Source organism: Arvicanthis niloticus, chromosome 1 (assembly GCF_011762505.2).
Source record: "Arvicanthis niloticus isolate mArvNil1 chromosome 1, mArvNil1.pat.X, whole genome shotgun sequence".
In the NCBI taxonomy this organism is placed as follows: domain Eukaryota; kingdom Metazoa; phylum Chordata; class Mammalia; order Rodentia; family Muridae; genus Arvicanthis; species Arvicanthis niloticus.
The window spans coordinates 27,719,458-27,741,453 of NC_047658.1; the positions used below are offsets into that span (position 1 = coordinate 27,719,458).

Consider the following 21,996-nt stretch of genomic DNA (forward strand, 5'->3'; position numbering starts at 1 on the left):
TTTTTTTTTTTTTTTTTTTTTTTTTTTTTTTTTTTTTTTTTTTTTTTTGTAAACCAGGGTAACTACACTGTGGAAAGGAAATAATCAGACTTCTGGTCTATTAGATCCTGGTTCTGAATTGATACTGAGTCCAGGAAATCCTAAGAAACATTGTGGCCCTCCTGTTGAAATAGGGGGTTATGGAGGCCAGATGATTAATGGAGTTTTGGCTAATGTCTGACTCACAGTAGGTCCAGAAGGTCTCTATCCCATCCTCTGGTCATCTCCCCAGTTTCAGAATGTATAATTGGGATAGATAAGTTGGCAGGATTCTCACTTTGGTTCCCTGACCTGTGGAATGAGGGCTATTATGGTTGGAAATGCTAAATGGAGGCCTTTAGAGCTGCCTCTGCCAAGGAAAATAGTGAATCAAAAAACAATATGGTACCCATGGAGGAAGAGCAGAAATTAATGCCACCATCGAGGACTTGAAAGATGCAAGGGTGGTGGTTCCCACGACATCTCCCTTTATCTCTCCTACTGGCCGGTGCAGAAGACAGATGGATCATGGAGAATTACAGTTGAATATTGAAAACTCAATCAAGTTGTTACTCCGATTGCAGCTGCTGTACTAGATGCGGGGTCCTTGTTGAGCAGTCTAACACATCTGGTCCGTGATACCCAGCTGATGATCTAGCAAATGCCTTTTTCTCAGTACCTGACCATAAGGACCACCAGACCAATTGGCAAGGCAGCAGTATACCTTTACAGTTTTAACTTAAGGATATAGTAACTCCCCAGCCCTGTGTGTCATGAGTTAGTTAGAAGGGATCTTGATCATCTGTCTGCGCCACAAAATATCACATTGGTGCATCATATTGTTGACATTTTCTGATTGGACCATGTAAGTAGGATGTAGCAACCACTTTGGACTTGTTGGTAACACGTGAACCTCAAAGGATGGAAAATAAACCTAACCAAAATTCAAAGGCCTTCTGTATCAGTGAAATTTTCAAGAATCCAGTAGGGTGAGACATGCGGAGATATTCCTTTTAAGATGAAGGATAAATTATTCTGGCCCCTCCTACCACCAAGAAAGAAGCACGATATTTAGTTGGCTTATTTGGATTTTGGAGACAGAACATTTCTCACTTGAGTCTGTTACTCTGGCCCATATACCACATAACTTACAAAGCTTCTAGCTTTGAATGGAGCCTGGAACAGGAGGAGGCTCTTCAACAGATCAGGCTGCTGTGCAGGCTGTTCTACCACTTGGACCATATGATTCAGCAGACCTGATGGTACTTGGGGTATCAGTGACAGATAGGGAATGCTTTTTAGAGCCTTTGGCAGGCCCCTAGGTGAATCACAGAAGAGACATTTGGGATTTTGGAACAAGGCTCCATCATCATCTGCAGACAGTTATTCTCCCATGAGAGACATCTCTTGCCCTGCTATTGGGCCTTAGTGGAAACTGCACATTATCAGACAGAAGTGGTATATATACATGATTGGGCTCAATCAGGTCCCGAAGGCACAAGCAATTTATGTGAAGAAGTTTCCCAAATGGCTATGGTTTCTACTGCCATTACGGCCATTCTGCTGTCTTCCGCCAAGTATGTTCCTGTAGCTTCGTGGGGTCCGCTCTGTGATTGGTTGCGTGAGGAAGAGAAGACTAGGGCAAGGTTTACTAACAGTGGTATAAACATGATCCACCCCAAAGTAGACAGGTGTAGCACACACTCATATCAGCATCAAAGGATGCTGATAATATGTATTTCAGGATGCCCTGAAATATAGCAGTGAAGGGAAATCTTCACAGTGGGCAGAACTTCAGGTAGTACACATGGTCATACATTTTGTCTGGGAGGAAAAATGGCCAGATGTGTGAGTGTGTACTGGTTCATGGACTGTAGCCAGTGGATTGCTGGATGGTCAGAGACTTGAAAAGAACGTGATTTGGAAAGTTGTAAGAAAGACATCTAGGAAGAATATGTGGATACATCTCTCCACATCAACAGGTAACTTCAGCAGAGGAGGAGTTCAGTTATCAAGTAGTTAGGATGACCCATTCTGTGGATAGTCACCCTCCTTCCCCAGTGATCCTCATCATTGTCCAATGGGCCCATGAACAAAGTGGCCATGGTGGGCTCAACAACATGGCCGACACTCACCAAGGCTGACCTGGCTATAGCTGCTCTTGAGTGCCAGATATGCCAACAGCAGAGCTTAACATTGAGCCCCAGATATGGCACCACTTCGTTGGGTGTCCAACCAGTGACCTAGTGGCAGGTTGACTACATTTGACTACTTCCACCATGGAATGGACAATGCTTTGTCTCTCCTTGAGTAGATACGGATTTGCCTTTCCTGTGTGTAATGCTTCTTCCAAAACTATTATCTTATAGAATGCTTTATCCACAGTCATGATATTCCACACAGTATTGCTTCTGACCATGAAACTTATTTCACTGCCAGAGAAGTGTGACAGTAGGCCCACGATCATGGAATCCACTGGTCTTACCGTGTTCTCCACCATCCTGAAGCAGCTGGTCTGATAGAAAGGTGGAATGGCCTTTTGTAGCTATAGTTAGAGCACCAATTAGGTGTGGCATCCTGAAGGGCTGAGTCAGGGTTTCTCCAGAAGCCAGTATATGTTTTGAATCAGCATCCAATATATGGTAGAGTTTTTCCCAGGATGCACAGGGGTGGAAAAAGGAATAGTTCCACTCACTAACCTCCCTAGTGACTCATTAGGAAGATTTTTGCATTCTGTTGAGCTGGAATGGTCTTCTGATGTCCTTAAGCCAACAGGTTAAGAAAGGAATAACAGTGTTAGGAGGGGTGATTGACCAGATTACCAAGGGGAAATTGGATTGTTTCTCCACAGTGGAGATAAGAAAGCTTATTTCTGTAGCGCAGGAGATTCCTTAGGACAGCAGTTCTTAACCCATGGGACCTCTTTGGGAGTCAAACAACCTTTTCACAGGGATCACTTAAGATCATTGGAAAACACAGGCATTTACATTATGATTCATACCAGAAGCAAACTTACAGTTATGAGGTAGCAACAAGTAATTTTATGTTTGGGAGTCATCATAACATGAGGAACTGTATTCAAGGTTCACAGCATTAGGGAGGTTGAAAACCACTACTTTAGGGTGTCTCTTGGTGCTACCATGTCCCGTGATTAAAGTCAATAGGAAGCTACAACAACCTAATCCTGGCAGAATGACAAAGGGCACAGATTTTTCAGGATTGAATGTATGGGTCACTCCTCTAGAAAAAGAGCCAGGATCTGCTGACATACTTGCCACATAAGGAGGACATACAAGACGTAGAGTAAATAAATACCAACTAAGATCATGTGACCAGTTACAGAACCAGGGATTATAACAGCCATGAATGTTGATTTTGTTAAGAATGTGTTTGTACAGTTATTTGTGTTTTCTTTCCTCGATTTCTTCATCGTGTAATGTAAAATCAGTTAAGAAAATATCAGTAGTTATGACATTTAAGTTTGTGATACTAAAAAATGTCCCTCAAGGGACATTGCCACGTAGTCTAAATTTCTAAAGTGTTTGCCATTGTACAAGGGATCGTTATATCATGTTAGGTATAATTATGACTTGGGTATTGTTTTCATTTAGAGACTAAACATGACATGAGATCTGATTGTGTGTCAAGATGACACGGGGTGGACTTGTGATGGCTGTTCTTGGTTATCAACTTGACTACATCTGGAATTAGTTAAAACCTAAGCATCTGGGCACTTTTTTTTCTTAAAAATTTATTTTATGAAATATTTTTGTATTGTGTATTTTGCCTGCATGCACAGTTGTGTGCACTACATGAATGCCTGCTACAGTGGATCCCCGGGGAACTGGAAGTACAGACAGGTGTGAGCAGCCTTGTGGGTGTGGGAATTGAGTCCGTGTCCTCTAGAGAACAGCCAATGCTCTTAACTGCTGAGCCATGTCTCCAGCCAGAGGGATTTTTTTCTTAATTAAATCATTTAAAGTGGGAAGACGGACTGCTCATCTTTGGTTTGAGGTTGGAAGTTGCACCTTTAATATGGGCCACACCTTCTGCTGTCAGCTTATGTAAAGGACATAAAAGAAGGAAGCTGGCTCTCTTTGAGAAGGAAATGAGAGACATTTTATTAGAATTAGGGGAAAGTAAACAGGTCAAGCAAAATGGAGATCTCAGCGGCTTCTAGAAGGAGGCAGACTGATGAGAGGAGGAGAGAAACGTATGCTTTCTAAAGTTCAAGAAAGCAGACAAGCTCGGTGCTGGGGGCCTGAGGTTGTGCACATGGCAGGGGTGGCGGGGTGGGAGGATGGCTCGTTCAGAGAGCATGGAGTGTTGTGAGTAGTCGTGCAGACTGGCTTAGAATTTTGGCCCATGTTCATAGAAGGGAGATAGAGGAACAGAGAGAGTTCTGCTTCAGGCAGGCTTAGCAGTGAGGGACTGTAAGCATTAAAGATTGAGCTTCTGGCATTAGTAAGAACATATGCCACTGATAGGGAAAAAAAAGACATTTTGTTTTAAAAAGAAAACAAAAATCTGGTCACTCTTTGCCAGGAGGAGACAGCTTTTCCTTGATGGGCCTCCACCTTTTCAAATGACATTTTCAGTTTTGAGGAGGGACAGCTGTGGTGCTTCTACATGCCATTTCAAATGCTAAGGGGGAGTAGTTCTGATATTTCCTCCTTCCTTGAATCTAGTGTGTTACCAGGGAAACAAGCTGCCTCCCTGCCTTCTACTAGGTGACCTGCTGTCAGTCTCCTGTTTGGAGATGTTTATTTTCCTAGTTTTCTTCCTGATTCGGTTCACTTTTGCTGTGGAATTTGAAGGTTTTGGGCTCGATGCAGACAGAGCTAAGGTGATTCTGCCTTTGGAGTATTGCTCCTTTTATTATGTAAGGCCACTGTCTAGTTACAGTAACCGTCTTTCTCTAAAGGCTACTTAGTGCCCAAACCCACCAGCTTCCGTTTGACCAGTTCTTGCCTGTCGGCTGATTTCTCTTCTACTTTCACTAACATCCATGTACTCATCTTTTCAGGTCATTTATAGTTAATGTAATTATTGATTTGTTTGGACTTAGCATTATTTTTTTTTATCATTGTTGATATATGTGTGGTTATTATTATTAATTCTTTTTCCTTTTTTTCTTTATCATCTTTTCTGGCTTTGTGTTGTTGGTTTGTTTTGATGAACTTGAGTGCAGGGCTTTACGGATACTAAGTGGTCTTTGTCACTGAGCCACACTGTTGGCCCTCTTCCTGCCTTCTTTTAGAACTTGAGCATTTTGTAGTATCTCCACGCCCACCATCTCTTTTGGGGTGGTGATGGCATTGCTACTAAGGGTTAAACCTAGGACTTTTGTGCGTTTAAGAAAAGCCATCTACCACTGAGCTAAAGCTTGAGCCCAAAAGTTACTTTTTAAACACTTTGTAGCTTTTTTTCTTCTTTTTTTAAGTTGGTGCTGTAAAGAATACATGCCTATTAACTTTTTCTAATCTTTTAGGACTAGAGAATGTGGAGATCTTACCACCATGTAAGTTTGCTTTTCTCCTGTGAATTGGAGTTCCCTTTTGTGCCTTTGTAATCTCGGTAAAATAATTGAAAAACAGACTTAGAAGGCTCTTTGAGAACCATTTTATTAGAGTTTTATTAAACAAAAACAAACAAACAAACAAAAACAACAGGGCAGGCAAGCTGTAAATCCCGGCAGTTCCCAGAGAGAAGGGAGATAGGAAAAAAACAAAAAACAAAAAACAAAACAAAAAGCCACTCCTTGAGTTAGGAGCAGCAATGGTAGTCTGTAACCAGCAGTTAAAGAAAGCCTGCTTAGGGTTTTGGCTGATGTTCAAAGAAGAGGTAGACAAGGAGAAAAGGAAGAAGTTACAACTCAAAAGATGGGCACCCTTAGCAGAGAAGACCTGCAAGCAGTTACCCTGAAGGAGGGGCTTCTGGGTTATATAAGTACTTAATTCATTAAGAGAATGATTGGTTTTCCCTTGTCCTTAGCACAGTGAATTAACTAATCAGGTAATCTGGCCAGGTGATTGACACATCTAGTTGGTCTGTCTGTCTGTCTCCCTATCTATCTATCTATCTATCTATCTATCTATCTATCTATCTATCTATGCCCCATTCCCAGTGTCTTCCTCACACACACAATCCCTCCCTCCATCCCCCCCCTTCTCTGAGAGAGTGGAACATCCTCTCTCCACTATCCCTACCCCCCCCCCCCCATCAAGTCTCTGCAGGGCTAGCTACATCCTCTCTCACTGAGACCAGACAAGGTTTTTTTTCTCTTTCTACATAGTGCTAGCTGGCCTGAACTACAGAAATCTGCCTGCTTCTGCCCCCTTACTGCTCTGCTTAAAGGTATGTGCTACCATGCCCAGCAGTTGGAGTAACTTTAAAATTTTTTTCACAATATAATATTTTTATTAATTGTTTAGGAATTTCATACAAATGCATCCTAATCACACTTGCTTTCCATTCCTCCTAAGTCCACTTTCCTACCCTTTTCTTCCACCTACCCCACCCCTGAGGGGGGAAAAAAACCCCACCAAGTCCCATTATAGTCACTGGAGCATTTATGGAGTCACACTCCCAGTGGCCAGCCATTTAAAGAAAATTGAGGTGTCCTGTCTGTCCCATGTCAGTTGTGTCATCTAGCCCCGCTCCCCACCAAGCTCCAGAAGCCATCAACTGTGAAGAGCTGCACAGCTTCTTTATCAGAGTTTTTAAGGACTCTCTTTAATAGCTTCCTGTCTGGACTGTTGGTGTGGGCTGGGTGGAGGGGGCGGGAAGGTCACTGAGGCCTTCATGTCTCCATCTCAGTTCCGAGTCCACAGTCATCACTCTTAAGGGAAGGTCTGGCACAGTAGTGGGCATGGAGGCTACAGTTGCCTGAGACAGATTATAATTAAGCCGTAGAGGAATTAATCAGGTTGGCGGCCTTTGCAGACACAGCGTCCTTCCAGGAATTCTCATTCACAGGACGTTGACCAAAATATTTGACTTTTTTTTTCCCATTGACTTTGTTTTTCAAGTATGGTTATTGAATACCCAGGAACTTAGTTACACCAGTATTGACAAATGAATGAAGAGGTAGGGTCCAAAGCTGATTATGAGGGTCCATCTTTAATTGCCTTCAAGTCTGTGTGTCTAACATTCTCTTATGTTACAGTCATTTTATATAGCTTATATAATTGCACATAAGTATTATTTGCAGTTGCATTTATTATGTGTTTATATGGGGCTATAGTTTAGTGATAAAGTATCTTCTTAGCATATGTAAGACCCTAGGTTAGGTCTTCTGCACCAATGTAAATAATTAAATACTATGTGTTTACGTAATTGCCATTTATATAGACTGAATATTTTAGTAGATTGGGTGGGTATCAGTCTCTGTCAGAATAGAATTGAATGGCAGGCTGTGAACGAATTATCTTTCAGACAAAATTAGGAACCATAGTATAGCAAGTTCACTGGACGAGGGCAGCTGGTTCTGTCTGTAGTACCTAGAGTGCTGCCTGTGGTGAAGGACAGTGGGTTAGGGTGTTCTTCCCTTAATATAGGTGTGCTGTTTCCTGTCATGTGACTTGTACAGGGTGAAGGAGTATAGTCCAGTTTCAATTATGTACAGTCTTGAGGGGTCAGGCTTGGCAACCGGACATATAGTTCACAGGTATGCAGTCTCTGACACACAAATCATGGCTGTGCACATGAGAGTAGTCCTGGTTGATTAAAGTTAAGTTCACAATCTAAGATCTAGGTCACAGGGTATGGGGCTGAAACTGTGGGGTGGGGCTATAGCAGTCTAAGGCTAGCAATTTGGATCTCTGGGCTCCGCTTGTAAGAATACTCTTAATAGAAGACTAGCTCCATTTTGGTCTTCCCTCTACAAATGTAAGGTAATTTTGTAATTTGTGGTGTGAGTGTTTTGCCTACATGTATGTTTATACACTCCATTGCATAACCAGTGCTTGTAGAGGCCAGGAGAGAGTGTAGGATCCCCTAGAACTGGAATTACTAATGGTTGCAATCAGTCATGAGCTTATTGAGAATTGAGCCCTGATCCTTTGGAAAAACAGCCAGTCCGCTTAACTGTGGCACCATCTCTTCAGCCCCACTAAGTATATTTAAGAGTTGTAGAGGAAATAACACTCTTTTGCATTTCTTTGCATTTTCTCCCATTCTTCACTCCCAGCTTGTCTCCTGTATCATTTCTCTTCAGTCTGAGGAACTTCCTGTAGCATCCTTGTATTCTTTAGTTCTCTGTTCTCCTTTGAGAATGATTGTTCTGACTTTGATTGAAGATTCTCACAGATACTGCTTTCAGACTTTAAAATTCATGTTGCTGGGCTGAAGGGGGGTGGGGATAGTGTAGGCAGGAGACACTCACTAGAGCATCTCCTTAGCATGTGTGAGTCCCTGGGATTGAAGTTCAGCAGCAAATTGAAAAGGCCCCTGTCCTGTTCCCTTTGGCTGCCTGTGTGTTCAAGCTTATTTGGGGAATTGCCAAGTTTTCAGCATTTCATCTTTCAGTTCTAAAAATTCTCCACTGTGTTCTCTTTACTTTGGCTTGTTGGTTGCTTGTTGTTCATCCTGAACATTGGGACTTTTCACAGTTGATGCTTTGAAGTCAGTAGGACTTGTGGCTTGTTGCTGTTGATTGTATAATCACATCATGTATACTAATGAAAATGCAGACATCAATTTTCCCCTTTCCTCCAGCTTGCCTGAGATAACCGCTCTAACTCTGGATTATCGCTGTTACATATAGAGATATGCATTCATAAATATATAAATACAACCGGATGAGTCTGTGTATATGGTTTCAGGGCTGATCGCTTTGTATTAGATAAGCAGTTAGAAGTTTTATCCCTAGGCAAGGCTAATTCTCCTTCTCTTGGCAGTTCTTTTTCTAGTGGTGGGACCTGTAAAAGGGCACAGGGTCCTCATCCTCACAGATAGCACTAGAGAAACCAGGGCTGTTATACTCAAAGGCTTAAAGGGATTTATACCCATTTTCCACCCAGAAGGCTGCGAGTGGATGCTGTTAATATCCTGGTAATCTTTGCTATTCTGTAGAACTAGGCCTCACCTGGATCCTTCGGACTCCTGGGCCTTACTTCTCAGTCATTAGAACCCATTCTTATGAAAGGTCCGGTGTACTTTACAAGAGAGCTTACTATTCTTATTATAAACCTTTCCTAACTAGACAGCTATTCTTATTACAAACCTTTCATACCTAAACAGTTATGGGGCACTGTTTCTCAGTCAAAAGAACATGCAAACAATGTACTTTATAAAGGAGTTTCAATATAGTCATGCCTTAAGCTTTGTTGTAATAATTATCACAAGGAAACTTTGCTTCCAAGTTGTACTGTGTCAAAAATAAACCGGGTCACCTCTGTCAGCTGTAGCATTTGCAGAGACCCCCTCAGGGACCCTTTGAGATTTTACCCTTTGTGAATAAAAATGGCCCCCATGGGTCCATAGAGAGTGGAATTATTAGTAGGTGTGGCATTGTTGGGGGAAGTGTGTTATTAGTCATGGACTCTGAGGTTTCAGGAGCTCAAGCCAGGCTTAATGGCTCAGTTGTTTTCCTGCTGCCTGCCAATCTGGATGTAGAACTCTCAGCTCTTTCTCCAGCACTGTGTCTGCCTGTGCACCACAGTGCTTCCCACCGTGGTGATAATGGGCTAAACCTCTAGAACTAAGCCAGCCCCAATTAAATATTTTCTTTGTAAGAGTTGCTGTGCTCATGGGGTCTCATCTCAGCAGTAAAACCCTAAGACCCCCTTTTCCCTTAGCGTGTTTATTGATACTGCCATTGTTCAAGTCTCGTCTATGCAACCATTTCTAAGACTTTTTTTTTTTTTTTTTTACAGCAAATAACTTGGCATTTTGGCTCTTAGAATCCAAAATGTGACTTGAACTGTAGATGCAGGATATGTGATGTAAATGTGTCCAGTTGTGTTTCCCTGTAATGGTCTCCATTTGCTCTAAAAGGAAGCTTCATTGATGCGGGGTGATACTACATTTGTTTTTTGGGTGTAATGATAAGATTTATAATTCAGTTAGGAATTATTCTGGACTGACAAAGTGGCAGCAGTAGATTTTCTTTTGAGATCCATGGTCTCAGTAGCCTGGGAAGTTGGCTAGAAGTTCTTTATGTGCTGGGTAACTTGAGTGGAAACTAGACATTGTGGATATTGTGATGTGAGTCTTACTAAAACCACTGTAGGATGTTGCTGTTTTTACTTTTATTAGGCGAACAGCCTGTGTTCTCTGGGCTGTGGCTCCATCTCAGTCCTACTTCTCAACTTCTGCTATGCCACTTAGACCTGTCTTCCGCTTTGTGTTTCAATGGCTATATAAGACTTTACTGTGGCCTCAGAAGTAAGAGCAGGGTCTTAGGTCAATACTTGTGCTGTTTGAGGTCAGTCTGGAATTTGAAGAGCAGTTCTGAGGACTCTTCTGTTCCTCACCACACTGACTGGGGACTACTGGGTCTCTGGAACCTTCCTTTTCAGTTTTCGTCTTGGAATGTAACTCTGTTCCTTGAGTGAATCCAAGGGCAACGTGCCAAGGCCTGTGGGTCTTTATCTTCCACACTGCCATTTTCCGGAGGCTTCTATTTAGCGCTTCCTTGTGCTTATTTGTATTACTTCCATCTTAGAACACAACCTGTCCTGAGGCTCCACCTGTGGAGAGAGCCCAGGTCTTCATATCTCCCCTCCAGGAGAGTGAACTCCACCACCCACCCTGCTAGGGCCAGACTACTTTCAGTGGGAGGGAGGGTATGTGCTTCTTCTGCATTTTGTAGCTGGCATAGAAGACTTGTGTTATTCCTGCACCTTTCTGCATCTCCCTCCTAGCTGTGGTGTTTATGATTTTCTCACTAACAGCCACCTCCCTAGTTCACCTTGGACACACTTCTCTAGTGTCTCTGTGATTCCAGCCTGACTGTGGAGCTGTACTGCTGGTAGTCACGTGCAGTGGAAGTCATCTGTGACCTACATCTGTCCCTCATATAGTTGGAGTCACCACTTAGGAGATGCTGCCCTCTCCCAGCCATATGAAGGGTTAGCATAGAGGGTACTCTGGGGGCTAAGCACCAGCAACTAGTACCGGAGTGTCAGTGTCAAAGGGGGCAGGAAGTGACGGCAAATGTAGTAGCCAGAATACTCTAGTAACCAGCCATCTTAGTTAGGGTCTCTATTGCTGTCATGAGACACCATGAAACTCGTATAAAGAAAACATTTAATTGGGGGCTGCCTTGCGGTTTCAAAGGTAAGGTAATAGCATCATGGAGGGAAACATGGCAGCATGAAGGCACACATGGTGTTGGAGGAGCTGAGAATTCTACGTCTTGATCCATAGGCAGCAAAAGCAATTGTGTGCCATCCTGGGTGTATCGTGAGCATAACAGACCTCAAAGTCTGCCTACACAAAGGCATACTTTCTCCCACAAGCCACACCTATTTTGTCAAGGCCACACCTCATAATTGTGCCACTCCTTATAGGCCAAGCATGCAAACACATGAGTCTGTGCAGGCCATTCCTATTCAAACCACCATACCAGGGTAACTCTAAAGATCAAGAGAGCCTTCCCAATAAACCTGGAGGAAGGAAAGGCTCCCAAGGACAGTCCCCAGGCCCTTGTGCTCTGGTCATCTCCAGTGTCCTTGAAAGAAAGGGAAGAGAAACCCATGTAACTCACTGAAAGCTTGTTGTATATTCCAAGCCACATCTTTCCTCACGGGTGGCTCTGTGCTTTGTTCTGTTGCAGGATGGCTGCCCAAGTGACACTAGAGGATGCACTGTCCAATGTGGACCTCCTGGAGGAGCTGCCTCTGCCTGACCAGCAACCCTGCATTGAGCCCCCACCATCCTCTCTGCTCTATCAGGTAGGTCTTGGGACAGATGTGATGCAGTTGGCTGCTCTGACCTCAGTGTGATGGTTTGTTTGTTTTTTTTCCATTTTCCTTCAGCCAAATTTCAACACCAACTTTGAAGACAGAAATGCATTTGTCACTGGCATTGCAAGATACATTGAACAAGCAACTGTTCACTCCAGCATGGTAATATCTGTTTCTTTGTTTCTATCTTGCCAGTGTCATAGTTGAACAGCAGATAAACTATATATTTCCTGAAAGTTTTAAAGTTTTAAAGTCTTTCCTTTTATTATAAAAACAACGCATACTCTTTTAAAAATTTTAATCTCAAGCTGGGTGGTGGTGGCACATGCCTTTAATCCCAGTGATACCCAGGTAGTGGCAAGCAGATCTCTGAGTTCAGAGCCAGTCTGACCCATAGAGTGAGTTCCAGGACACCTAGGGCTACATAGAGAAACCCTGTCTTGAAAAACAAAACAAACTAACAGACAAACAAACATACATTTCTCTGGCCCATAGAAGTTGTTTACCAGCGTTGTACAGGTGCCTGTTTTGGTTAGCAGTCTTCCTTTCTCTTTGTCTGTGTAGTGCCAGGGAAATGTTATTGATCCCCAAAAACACAGACAGGAGCCAATCTGATGCAACTCACAGCCGGGTCTTTATTCTATTCGAGCTAGTTCTGCCCACCCCCACCCCCCACCAACGCACCACCATCACACAGGACAGTTTTGGTGGTGGTGAAGCCATGAATGTCTATCGGGACAAGGCTTTATAGTAAGCAGCAAGCACGGAGTACGTGTGCCAGCATCTAATTGGAAAAGCTGCTGTGGTCTTACACATAATTGTCTGGTGCTGGGAATCATATCATAAACTTAACTTCTGCTCCCCTCTGCATTGGTAGTCATTAGGCAAGGAGTGGGCTTGTAACCTGAGGTGCAGGTTTGTTGGGGGTATAACCTGGAGATGCTGGTCTTGTTGGGCATTAGCCTAGAAACTGGAGCTATCCTCCAGTTTTATTGGGGGGGCAACTTGGAAACGAATGCTAGGTACCAGTCTGTTAGTTTACCTGAGTTCAAACTTAGGTCAGGTTCTCTAAAATGGAGTCTGAACTTAAAAGATTTGGCATCTCATCTGTACTTACATGTGTCACATGTATACTCATAGGGGACTTAGGTCTTCTAAATGAATTCTGTTGTTGTAATTACGTATTTTAATAGTTTTGTGAACATTTTCAAATCATGGCATTTACCAGAGAAAATACCTTTAATGTCTGCATAACCCATATTGCAATGTCCATAGTTAGCCACTTTTCTACATCTACCCTGTCTCCCCTTTTGTGTAATAAATAAAGAATACCGTGATGAACATATTCCTAAATATTTGTAAAAGTGAAGTTACAAGAAGAAAAGCAGCAGTACTTTTAACGCATCTTTAAGACCATTGCCAGATTTCTAGTCACCCACAAACCTATGGATTTTACCCTTTTTACCAAAGCAAATGATATGGAAGTAATGGAATAGAACACCAAAAAGCAGATTTTAAAAATGACGGTAGCCCTCTTGCTGTGGACCCCATCCCTGAACTCTCAGTGCTGTAGGAGGTCTTCTGCCTTTTCCTCATGTATATCCTGGGCTGGCAGCCCTGCTTCTGGACCCCGTCTGAACCAGGAAGCTTGGTGTGACTGGAGAAGCTATGAGCATGCTGTGTCTTGCCCAGGCTTTCACACCCCTAGCTTCGGGTCTGCATTTCAGGTAGTTACTTAGGGTTCAGTGGGCCCAAGATGCACCTCTGTGGCAGCTCTCCTCAGAAATGACTCCGTTGTCACCCAGAATCCTTTGCAGCCTGCTGAAGAAGAGGATGCTTGCAGTAGTCATGGTGGTCTGTCCTGTACAGTGCACCTCTTGTCAGGCTACCATCTCTCAAAGGGTTCTTTGTGGGACTAGCAACAGTTTGCATCTCTCTTTGTGCTTCTTCCCCTGCTTGCGTGTGATGTGTCCTGTGTATTTTGCAGAATGAGATGCTGGAGGAAGGCCAGGAGTATGCTGTCATGCTGTACACCTGGAGGAGCTGCTCCCGTGCCATCCCTCAGGTGCCTTCCCCTTCTGCCACACCCGTCCCAAACCCTACGCGGCCGCACCATCTCTCACCCCTTGTGCACTTGTGGAATACCTGCTTCAGCCTGATGAAAACCTGACTTTGAGTTTCTTTCTTTATGCCCAGGTGAAGTGTAACGAGCAGCCGAATAGAGTTGAAATTTATGAGAAAACCGTGGAAGTCCTTGAACCTGAGGTCACAAAACTGATGAATTTTATGTACTTTCAGGTAAAACATTAAAATAATTAGAGGGGTTTAATGCTAAGGATTACGGGCAGCGTGGTCTACAGCAAAATGACTGCATCAGGCAAAGGAGGACTAAGGTCTCAACAGTCTTCAGAGTAAATCGTTCTTTTCTATTTCACCTCTCTTTTAGTGAGGATCTTTATTCTGCGCAAAAGCCCACGGTCATCACTTCCAAGTGCGGTGTTTGTCTAGTTTTTTAGCTGTTTTCTTGTCTTCCTGGTACTTGCTACCCAGTGCTTGACCTCCTTTGACTCGTCCTTTGGGGAAGGGAGCAAGGCCACATGCTTGCTGTTTTTAAAGTAGTGGAAATACCTAAACCGTTTTTAACTGTAGCTTTCCTTGAAATTTTTTTGTTGTTTTGTTTAATGTTAAAAATTACCATGAAGAATCCTCTCTGCTTTCACCTCTGACAGTCAGCATCAGTATTATAGATGTTGCATTGGAGCGTTTTCCTCATCACTGTCTCAGTTGTTGGCTGTTGCTATAACAAAATACCCCCGTGAAGCCACTTAAAGGAGGAAGGGTTCATTTTTTCTCGCAGTTCAAGAGTAGAGTCAATGATAGCAGGAGACTCAAGGCAGTAGGAACTTTAACCACCTGGTCACATCACTGCCATACTCATGACGCAGAGATAAGAATGCATCCTGCGTCCCAGCTCCTTCCTCTCCTTCTGCAGCCCAGGATCCCAGCCAGAGATCTGTAGGCATCACCTACAGCAGGTGGCTCTTTCTACTTCAGTTAGTATAATCAAGGCAATAGGCAAGCTCGCACACCCATTCCTCAGGTGATTCTAGTCTGTCATTTGACAATCAGCAGTAACGGTTACTATCATAGTAGTTTCACTGGAATAATCAATAAACTTCTTTTACTTTAGTAAGAGATATAGTTGGTAAACTGCAAAATAACTAATGGTTTTTACAGAGCAGAGGCGTGGAAATTGCTCAGACAAGGGTCTCTATGTAAGAAGGAAGGTGATTATAGAGCCTCAGAGAGAAACAGTGAATGAGGGACCATTCTTGAGGCTTGGACATGGATTTGATAAGCCGCTCACTAGGGCTCTTCTCCCTTCCTCATTTTGTGCTCAGAGAAATGCCATTGAGCGTTTCTGTGGGGAAGTGAGACGCCTGTGTCACGCTGAGAGGAGAAAGGACTTTGTGTCCGAAGCCTACTTGATCACCTTGGGCAAATTTATCAACATGTTTGCTGTGTTGGATGAGCTGAAGAACATGAAGTGCAGTGTGAAGAATGACCACTCAGCATATAAGAGGTGAGCTCAGACCTGCAGCATGTGGTGGGTTTACCCAGAGAGGGCCTGTCTTAGCCTTGCAGGTAGCAGGTGCATATCTCTTGTGTGCTAAAGCCATCAGTTTTAAAGAAAGCTTTATTTATTTACTTTTTTATTTTATTTGAGTACACTGTAGCTGTCTTCAGACACACCAGAAGAGGACATTGGATCCTATTACAGATGGTTGTGAGCCACCATGGGGTTGCTGGGAATTGAACTCAGGACCTCTGGAAAAGCAGTCAGTGCTCTTAACCACTGAGCCATCTCTTCAGCCCATCATTTTTATTGATAGCAGCTACTTATTAGTCTTGGTACATGGTACCAAGAATAAGGTGCAGGAGTAGCTCACAGTTTAAGGTCTTCTGGTAGTTTTATACATCTTGAGTGGCTTGGAGCTTTTGGGTGAGCTTCAAATGGTTTTAGGGGAAACTCCGTGCTTAGTTCCCTTGAGGTGATAAACATCCATGTCTGTTCACTGAGCAGAGATGCTTGCCCTAGGGAACTTCTTGTTGTGGGAAACATGGGTTTTTCATCCAAGGATACCAAGTTGCAGTCTTTAGAGAAGTTGTCGTCGCCCTCGTTTGTCCTTTACGTGCTGAGGGACCCTGGCACTGCATTGCAGACAGGAGGTTGTATGATCTTACCCCATGCACAGTTGGTAGGCGTCTTAGGATCCAGGGCCTCAGGGCAGCTAGCTCTTTTCTATGGCAACTTCAGCTTCCTTCTTTTAAGACAGAGAACTTCTGGAAAGAGGCCAGCAGGGGTATACTAATCAGATTGTGTTGTTGCTATGATGAAACACCTGAGGTCCAGATTTAGGGTAGGTCTTTTGACCTCAAATGATCTAGGTTGAGGATGAATCTTCCCACTGCAAATGATCGATCAAGAAAATCCTTCATAAGTATACCAAACCACGTGGGTTTTACTTATTCCAGATGTAGTCCGGTTTACAATAATAAGCAATCACACTACCCTTTATATTCTCATATTCATTCATATTCTTTATCATTCATATTTTTTTCTCTCTCAATCATTTCTTTTGTGCTCAGATGATAACTTTCAGTACATATTCTGAGTAAAATGCAAGCCCACACAATTATTTCAAGCCTTGACTGAAATAGACCAGTGTCCTCAATTCCTTCCTTTCCTGGTTGCCATGTCTTCTACCATAGCATCTACTGGAATCAGTAAAGTGAATACATTAAAAGATAGAGCATTACTATATCACTAATATAATTGAACTATATACAAGTTTTCAAAATACTGATTTTTTAAAATTTTTGATTGAATTATTTTAATTAGGGAGTTATCATTCCATGGTTGTCCTATGTTGCTCATAGTCCAGTATGGCTGCTTGAGTTCTACCCCCATTTACATCTGGTGAACAGGGAGGAAAGACAACATAAAGCCATACTCTCTTAGAAGTAAACACTCAAGTTCCTGTCAATCTTTTGCGTCATATTTCATGGCCCATCTCCTGGTTCCCTGACCACAGCCTCTGCAAGGGAAGCACATTGTCATTTCTTGGGAAGTTCAGGCTGATCATGAGGAAGAAAGGAAGTGAATTCATTGTGGATATGGCCCTTCTTTGTGGAACTGTAAAAGTTTAAGGTTCTGAGTTGCACAGATAGAGCCTTATGGGCAGTCTCTGTTACATGTAAAGATTTCTTCCTATTTCTCCACACAAAGTCAACATGTGCCTTCAAGGATTTTACTGTGCAAGCCCTTTTGTTTGCCTCACATTGTGCGGGAAGTTATGGTATTAGTAGACTGAAACAGCGTAACTGGGGGAGAGGCACTTCTTGTTGGAAATACTGGTGGCCCAGAGAGGTTTTTGGAAAGATCCTTAAGAATGCATTTCAGGGTTTTTGGGCGTCAGAATCTGTATAGACAAGCTCTTCTCTGACACAGAGACTAGGGGTTGGTGCTTTGACCCATAGATAAAGGTAGACATTCACCTGTGTATAGGAGCACAGAAGTTCTCTGAAACTGTAGATGATATGTCTGAGTTGGCAGAAGCTTCTCTTAGAGTCAAGGTCATAGATGCTGCAAGAGGCTGAAACCATAAACAGCTTCTGCAACACTTATTTCTGCAAATAACTGCAGGTAGAGGAGAAGAGTGATTATCCCCCCCCCCCAAGTTCCCCAAGGGGCCTCCCCACCCCCTCCCCCAGTCAATTTGTAGATGTTTTGGAATTGATTTTTTTCTTTCTAGGGCTGCTCAGTTTTTACGTAAAATGGCAGATCCACAATCCATCCAGGAGTCACAGAATTTGTCCATGTTCCTGGCCAACCACAACAAGATTACACAAGTAAGGCCCGTGTCTCTGCACGCCATTGTCATCCTGTGTTGCCGGTGAGGCTGGAGTGGGCGGCAGCTAATGTCTTTCCTTTGTGCTTCAGTCTCTGCAGCAGCAGCTTGAGGTCATTTCTGGCTATGAAGAACTCCTGGCAGACATTGTGAATCTGTGTGTGGATTACTATGAGAACAGAATGTACTTGACGCCCAGCGAGAAACACATGCTTCTCAAAGTACGTGTATAGACGGGAGGGTACAACCTTTCTCAGGGATAAAGCGCAACCATACAGAAGGCTGAACTTAGTCTAGAATCTTTTCCAACCTTTTTTTATTCTCATGCTGTCATGTATGTACTCGGCATTTCTTGAGTCTACATACGTGTTCCCTTTGCTTTGCTTAGCACCCTGGCACACAGTTGGTCTGGGGCACTGTATGCTGAATATGCCTGCTGCTCCAACTTGTGACACATCCTTGTCAGGAGAGCACCTGATGGGTGGTCTGTGATAACAGACACGTCATGACTATGACTGGGCTGGCTGATGCAGAAGCCCTTGTCATGTTCCCAGGACACATTGGGATTGTGCAGCTGGCTGTTGCCAGATTGAATTTATTAGTTTACATAGACATTGAAAGTTAAGTTTAGTACTAATACATGGCTGTGTCCTGGATAGTACAGTTCTATACGAGCCTTGTTACTCAGGTTAGGGTAGTCAGTGCTGCTTTGGTTTTTAGCATCTAGCCTGGATATGAAATAACCTTTGTAACCCAGTTTCAGTGAAGAAAAAGATGCATATAGACTGGGAATAGTAGGTATTAAACCACAATAAGACCTTAAAAAAATAGACAGTCGCTGTGAGGTGGGTAACTACCAAATCTGACTTTGTGTCATCTCAGAGGTTAAATATTGGTATTTAGGTATGCTTGCCTCCCCTCGTTCCTGATACTCCAGGGACAGTAGTATTCTAGCACTTGGGTTTAGTAGGCAAGAATGAAACTTGTGGCATTATTGGGGAACCATCTCATGATTCCCTCGTGCAGTCGCCTGCATCCACTACTTAGGCTCTGTCCTCTGCTCAGTAGGCGTTGGCACCTGAGTGTCTAGGGAGGAAACTGAGGTAGTCACAGGATGACATGTACAAGGGAAAGGGTTTTATCTGAGAGGGAAGCTTTTTATTTTATAGCACCATTGAAGGAAGGGTGATTTGTGATTTCAGAGTTACCAGCTCTGGCAGTGTGCCTCTGTGTGGGTCAGTTCACAGGTCCGTGTGTTATCTTGCACCATTTTGTGGCTTTGCAGGTCATGGGATTTGGTCTGTACCTGATGGATGGGAGTGTGAGTAACATCTACAAACTAGATGCCAAGAAAAGAATAAATTTATCCAAAATAGACAAGTATTTCAAGGTGAGTTTCAAATGTACTTATTCCTGTGTTATGTGTATGTGAATAAAAGCATATATATATATATATATATGAAATTTTTTTGACAAAGACTTTTGCTTAGTTCTGAGCATTGATGATAAATGTCTTTATGGATATATATATCCATTGGATTTTTGCCACATGAATCTCTGAGTGATTATGACGCATATGGCATGACTTAATCTCCCTTCTGAAAAGGTGGCTGCTGTCCCCTTTCTGCTTCTTGCTTTGCTTTTCCCTGCGTTGAATAGTGTAGAAATGGAATCATATGATTTTTTTCTCTTTTGCCTCTGGCTGTGTTTGCCCAACCTTCAGTTTGTGAAAAGAATTCCCGTGGGAATCTGTGGGGAGAGCTTGTAGGTTTGCTTATTTTTATTTTATCTTGTGCTAGAACCATTTTAGTGGAATGAAATATACCTGCAAGATCCAGGAAGAGAAAGGTTTCTGCCTGTATGCTTTCCAGTAAGACCTATAAACACGGAGAACAATGATCTGGCTCAGTTTCTAAGTTCTCCTGTGTATTTGACCAGTGTCTCTTTTACTGTCAGGCATAATAACTAAATTACAGATAAATTAGCATCCCGTTGCTTCTCCTCTCATTCCTCTGCTCTAGAAACATTGTTCTAGGAAGTCACAATGCAGCTCAGTAATTGTTGGCTCTCCATGTAATGATGATGTGTTTAGTTACTGAAGAGCCCCTGAAGAGATGGAGTTCAGGGTTGCATGCAGTACCAGGAGATCATGATTTTGAAGTCTAGCTCTAATAAAAAACTGTATATGTGGTTTAAACTATACATTAACTATTAACTAGCATTTTTACATTTCTTTTTTAAAGTTTTTATACAGGTGTATTTTGCATACTTCTTGTCCTCCCTTTTCTTTCCATGAATATTAATTTTAAATAAAGTAGTGCTTGTAAGACAATCAGTTATGCAGTTCACTCAGCTCTGAATAGTTTTCCAGTGCCAGCTGACAGTCGATTATGCGATGTTAATGAGCTTGAAACATTGTCCGTTCTGCTGAGTTGACGAAGGGTTGGTTAAAACACTGGATTGTCGCTCAGCTTTTATTTTTAGTGGTGTGTGGTTGCATATAGTTTAGAGCATTTGTTTGATCAGTTGCTTTGCAAATCAGAAAAGGCAATTATCTAAAACAATAGCATCTTAAGTAGGTTGTTCTAGCCATTTTTTGGTGGTGGTTGTTAGGCCACCTCTAAGACACTTGATATTTCCTTCTGTGGTTTGCGGAGCTTTGATCAGAGAACTTGATAGTTACCTCATTTTTTTTTTTTTTTTTTTTTTTTAAGCCAATGTTTGGCTAGACCTAGATGTCTTGCCCAGAGGCCCAGAGTATTTAAAGAATATTTATTAAAAAATCCTACAGGGCTTCATAAACCTGGATTTTCCACAAGAATGTCTGGACTTTATAATCCAGGCAGTTGGTATTGCAGGTAAGCTTCCAGGAAGCAGTTTGGTCCCTATAAAGCAAGCAGCATTAGTTAAGACCCAAGTTTGAAGCTCCATGTGCCTGGGTGGAGAGTGAAGCTAGGGGCTCACTGAGCAGGTTAGTAACTGTTTTACCCCTGGACCAGGAAGGTACTGATGCAGAAGGTTCAAAAAAGATCCTCCATCCAGGGCTGGGAGATGACTTAGCATCCTCTGTATGTACTGGCTGGTTTTGTGTCAGCTTGACACAAGTTGGAGTTACCACAGAGGAAGGAGCCTCCCTTGAGGAAATGCCTCCATGAGGTCCAGCTGTAAGGCACTTTCTCAGTCAGTGATCAAGGGGGGAGGGCCCATTGTGGGTGATGCCATCCCTGGACTGGTAGTCTTGGGTTCTGTAAGAAAGCAAGCTGAGCAAGCCAGGGGAAGCAAGCCAGTAAGTAACATTCCTCCATGGCCTCTGCATCAGCTCCTGCTTCCTGACCTGTTTGAGTTCCAGTCCTGACTTCCTTTGGTGATCAATAGCAGTGTGGAAGTGTAAGCTGAATAAACCCTTTCCTCCCCAGTTTGCTTCTTGGTCATGATGTTTGTGCAGGAATAGAAACCCTGACTAAGACACTGTATAAGCTTTATGACCGTGGTTTGGTCCACAGAACCCACATAAAAAGCCAGATGTTGTGCCGAGCATTTACAATTCTACCACTCCTGTAGCAAGATGGGAAAGCAGAGACAGGACAATTACCTGGAGGCCCAGAAGCCAGTTAATGTGGAGGATGCAGAAGAGCTCTGTGGTGGTTTGAATGACAAATGTCCCCCTTAGCCTCAAGTGTTTGAACACTTGGTCCCCAGTTGGTGGTTGGTGCTGTTTAGGGAGATGGTGCTGCCTCACTGGAAGGATTCCCAGGTGGGCTTTGAGAGTTTATATCTTCACCCCACTTCCAGCTCAGTCTGTACTTCATCTGAATGACGATGTGCTCTCTCCGCATCCTTCTTCAGCCATCTGCAGCAGTGCCTCCCAGGCCATCAGGGATCTCTCTCTGGAACTATAATCTAAAATAAACCCCTTCCTTCATAAGTCATTTTTGGTCATGGTGTTTTATCATAGCAACAGAGAAGTAACTAAGACGAAGAAGCAAAGAGAGATCCAGCTGCAACAAAGTAGAAAGAGAGAACTGATTTCCTGAAGGTTTTCCTCTGGAAATCCACATGATTTCTGTGGTGTGTACAGCGATTATATAATAATACATCATGATGATGATGATGGTACAGTTTATGGTCCCCAAATAGGAAATTGAGTCAGCAGC

General features: G+C 43.0%; 1 protein-coding gene across 2 annotated transcripts in view; it reads left to right on the top strand.

Moving 5' to 3' along the window:
• Window positions 1–21,996, top strand: part of Cyfip1 (cytoplasmic FMR1 interacting protein 1) — an 88,625-nt gene that overhangs the window by 17,891 nt on the left and 48,738 nt on the right. For both annotated transcript variants that reach the window (XM_034506993.2, XM_034507018.2), the window contains 8 exons: window positions 11,801–11,918; window positions 12,003–12,092; window positions 13,918–13,995; window positions 14,127–14,228; window positions 15,332–15,513; window positions 17,747–17,843; window positions 17,935–18,063; window positions 19,128–19,232. In XM_034506993.2, the coding sequence (XP_034362884.1) occupies window positions 11,802–11,918; window positions 12,003–12,092; window positions 13,918–13,995; window positions 14,127–14,228; window positions 15,332–15,513; window positions 17,747–17,843; window positions 17,935–18,063; window positions 19,128–19,232 (900 nt within the window). In that variant the 5' untranslated portion in view covers window position 11,801. Of the gene's footprint in view, window positions 1–11,800; window positions 11,919–12,002; window positions 12,093–13,917; window positions 13,996–14,126; window positions 14,229–15,331; window positions 15,514–17,746; window positions 17,844–17,934; window positions 18,064–19,127; window positions 19,233–21,996 lie in introns of those variants that run through there.